This window comes from Hippichthys cyanospilos, chromosome 14 (assembly GCF_059441005.1).
Source record: "Hippichthys cyanospilos isolate Australia breed blue-spotted pipefish chromosome 14, RoL_Hcya_1.0, whole genome shotgun sequence".
Taxonomy (NCBI): Eukaryota; Metazoa; Chordata; class Actinopteri; order Syngnathiformes; family Syngnathidae; genus Hippichthys; species Hippichthys cyanospilos.
Window position 1 is genome coordinate 16,790,001 of NC_142382.1, and position 2,747 is coordinate 16,792,747.

The following is a 2,747-nucleotide window of genomic DNA, read 5'->3' on the forward strand; positions in this document are numbered from 1 at the left end:
ATTCCTGAGACAGCATCTGCCAAGGTTTACTTGTTTTTATGTTGTTACGTGTGTGTGCTTTTAATGTCAATTTATCACAATGAGAAATTTGATTTGATGGATGTTATGTCTAAAATGCATTTGGCCACACAAAGAAAATATATTTTTATAACATTTCAATGGCTAAATAGTTTTTCTGTTTTTTAATATTTTCGTCAAATTAAGTGACACGTGAACATTAGAGGCCTTACAAAATAATTTGTTTATATTATTGGGGATGGAGATGACAATGACAATTTTGATAACCCTTTCTTTTTCAGATCGCTTCTTCTCATTCCTCATATATGATTTACAATTGATCTAAAATAAACGAGTATAAAAGTGGATTGGTGGGGGTAGCTCAATCATGTCGCAGATTTATTGGTCACGTTCAGTAATGTGTCATCAAAAGTAGATAAACGTCACGAATGAAAATATTGAGGAACGATCAAAACGTTTTGATTTTTCTTTAAATACATATTGGAACACACTTTGACTCAAAATGCATTTCAAAAGTTTTACCTTTATCTTAAACTTTTATTCTCTCCGCAGTGCTCGGTGTGCTCACATCATTGTGAACAAAGCATAAAATTGTATGACACAATTTGATTGGAAGCATGAATGAAAGCATTAAATTAGAAGTAAAAATGCACTCATTAAAGAAAGATACCCCGGGACTGACGATGAATCACATTTGGATTATTTGCAGATGTTTGGATGACATGATCTGCCTGCTAAGGAGGGACAGCATGTTTGTACGGTATGCATCGTACATTGTGTTAACAGAGTTTTGGTACCGCTCTGTTCATCCGTCTGGTTTCTGTTCAATGTCACTCTAAAGGGTCACATTATTGGTGTTTGAAATTATTGGTTGCTTAGTCAATTTAAGGAGCTCGTTCATGAAATGACGTTTGGGACAAGGAACTACAGGTCATTCGGTGGTAACTTAAAGAGACACGCTAGCTAGGTTGTCTAATTAAAACTCCACAGCAACTGGGTGCATCGTCTGCTAATCTCTTATTGTCATACACTTTGAATACAATTTGAACATTTTGGCTGCTGGGAAATGAAAGTTAAGCCCTTAAGGAGGTTGTTTTTGTGTGAATCAAAAAAGGGCATATGCCTGGTTTCGTCAAAACACGTCACAAATGTAAATGTATTTTAGTGATGATTGGTTGCCTTTTTAGATAGCGTATGAAGGGGAGCCATAAAGGTTTAAATACGGTGGTGACTATTGATATTTTATTTGGTTTAATTAGGCAAGAGAATTGACTTGCATGAGAATTTTAGGAACCATTTACAGCTTCTTTTTTTTTTTTTAAATAACCGACATTAAACTTTTCTACTTTTACATTAAGTGCTTTAGAAATGCCAAACACCGGTTACTTTAGTTTTCATATTTAACTACAACCTGCTTGATACACACCTTGTTGCTACCATTTCTTCTCTGGAGCAAAAGGACCACAGCAGTGATTACACATTGGTGTTCACCCAAAAAAGTGAAACATTCCCAACAAATTAATCCTAATCTGCAGGCACCACGAATCTCCCAAACTGCAGTCTGTGATCAGTCTGAACTATTAACCAGGCCTACTCTAGAATGGACCAGCAAACAGACTCCCATTGCAATTTCCATTAGGTTGTAGAGAATTATTGTCACATGTATAGCACGAAACCACACAGTGAAATTCTAATGCGTTGAAATGGAAAGATATCTGATTACAGGACAGACTGGAATTTTTTGTTAAACAAGGACAAAGGGAACGAGGACGAGTTTTAGCAGCAGTTAACCTAATAACAAAAGGAAAATGCTAGCAGCTCAGAACAAGTTAAGGAGGCCAGTAATAGTCACTGTGTTTCAGAGAGCAGCCACCGCGACATTTTTAAATAATGCACAAGTATCCCACTTGTCTTACCAGCAAACTTTCCAGGTTCAACGCGGACCTGGGGTTCCTCATCATGTCCTCCAACTTCTTCAGCCGGCTTTCCATCCTCTTCTCGGCGCCCTGCGACATTTCTGCGGCGTCGCTCGTCAAAGAATAGGAAGAAAGAGTTGTTTTTGTACCCAACTGCCTGACTTTACATGTGAAACTTGTTGTTCGGGCCTAGCGGGGCAGCCTTTGGGCTCCGAGCCCACCCAGATAGTCTCCAGCGGGAAAAGAGTCCAACAACGAGGGGAAAATATTCCGAAAGCGACAAGAGTTCTCAAAACTCGCCGAAGGAACGGGTCTGAACAAGAACAAAGACTTTAGCCTTTCAAGCAACAAAGATAACGTTCCACATTCCATCTCATCTCCCGTTAAGTGGGAGATGCATTTTCCTAGTCGACGTATTAAGTTTGAATTTGGAGATAACAGCAACAGGCAGCGGCAACGGGGCGTTTTCTTTGAGCCCCTCGCCTCCTCTTCCCCTCTTTTTGGGTTCTCTGGCTTCTTAATAAAAAATCAGTTCAATTCACCCCATTCAAAAACCCTTAGCAGCCACTTGATGTCAAAGTTTATCCTCGGCGATACGGCAAGCGTGACGAAGGGACAAGGTGAATCCCGCGCTCAATTTTTAATGGGCACGCGCTCTCTTCCTGGATTCTCTTTTGCATTTCCGAACGTCTTCCAAATGTCGCAATCCGGATTGTTAATTTTCGTCGTGAAAAAAAATCCTTTCGCGCTTGGAAGAGACAAATCCAGCACTCACCCAATCCTCACGATTCACTCACGTCTACACAGCGACAC

The 2,747-nt window shown here is 39.8% G+C and overlaps 1 protein-coding gene across 4 annotated transcripts in view; it reads right to left on the reverse strand.

The window, feature by feature from the left end:
- rock2a (rho-associated, coiled-coil containing protein kinase 2a) overlaps positions 1-2,747 on the reverse strand; it is a 35,325-nt gene extending 32,578 nt beyond the window's left edge. For all 4 annotated transcript variants that reach the window (XM_088432412.1, XM_088432411.1, XM_088432410.1 and 1 more), the window contains exon 1: positions 1,935-2,747. In XM_088432412.1, the coding sequence (XP_088288538.1) occupies positions 1,935-2,033 (99 nt within the window). In that variant the 5' untranslated portion in view covers positions 2,034-2,747. The remainder of the gene's footprint in view (positions 1-1,934) is intronic.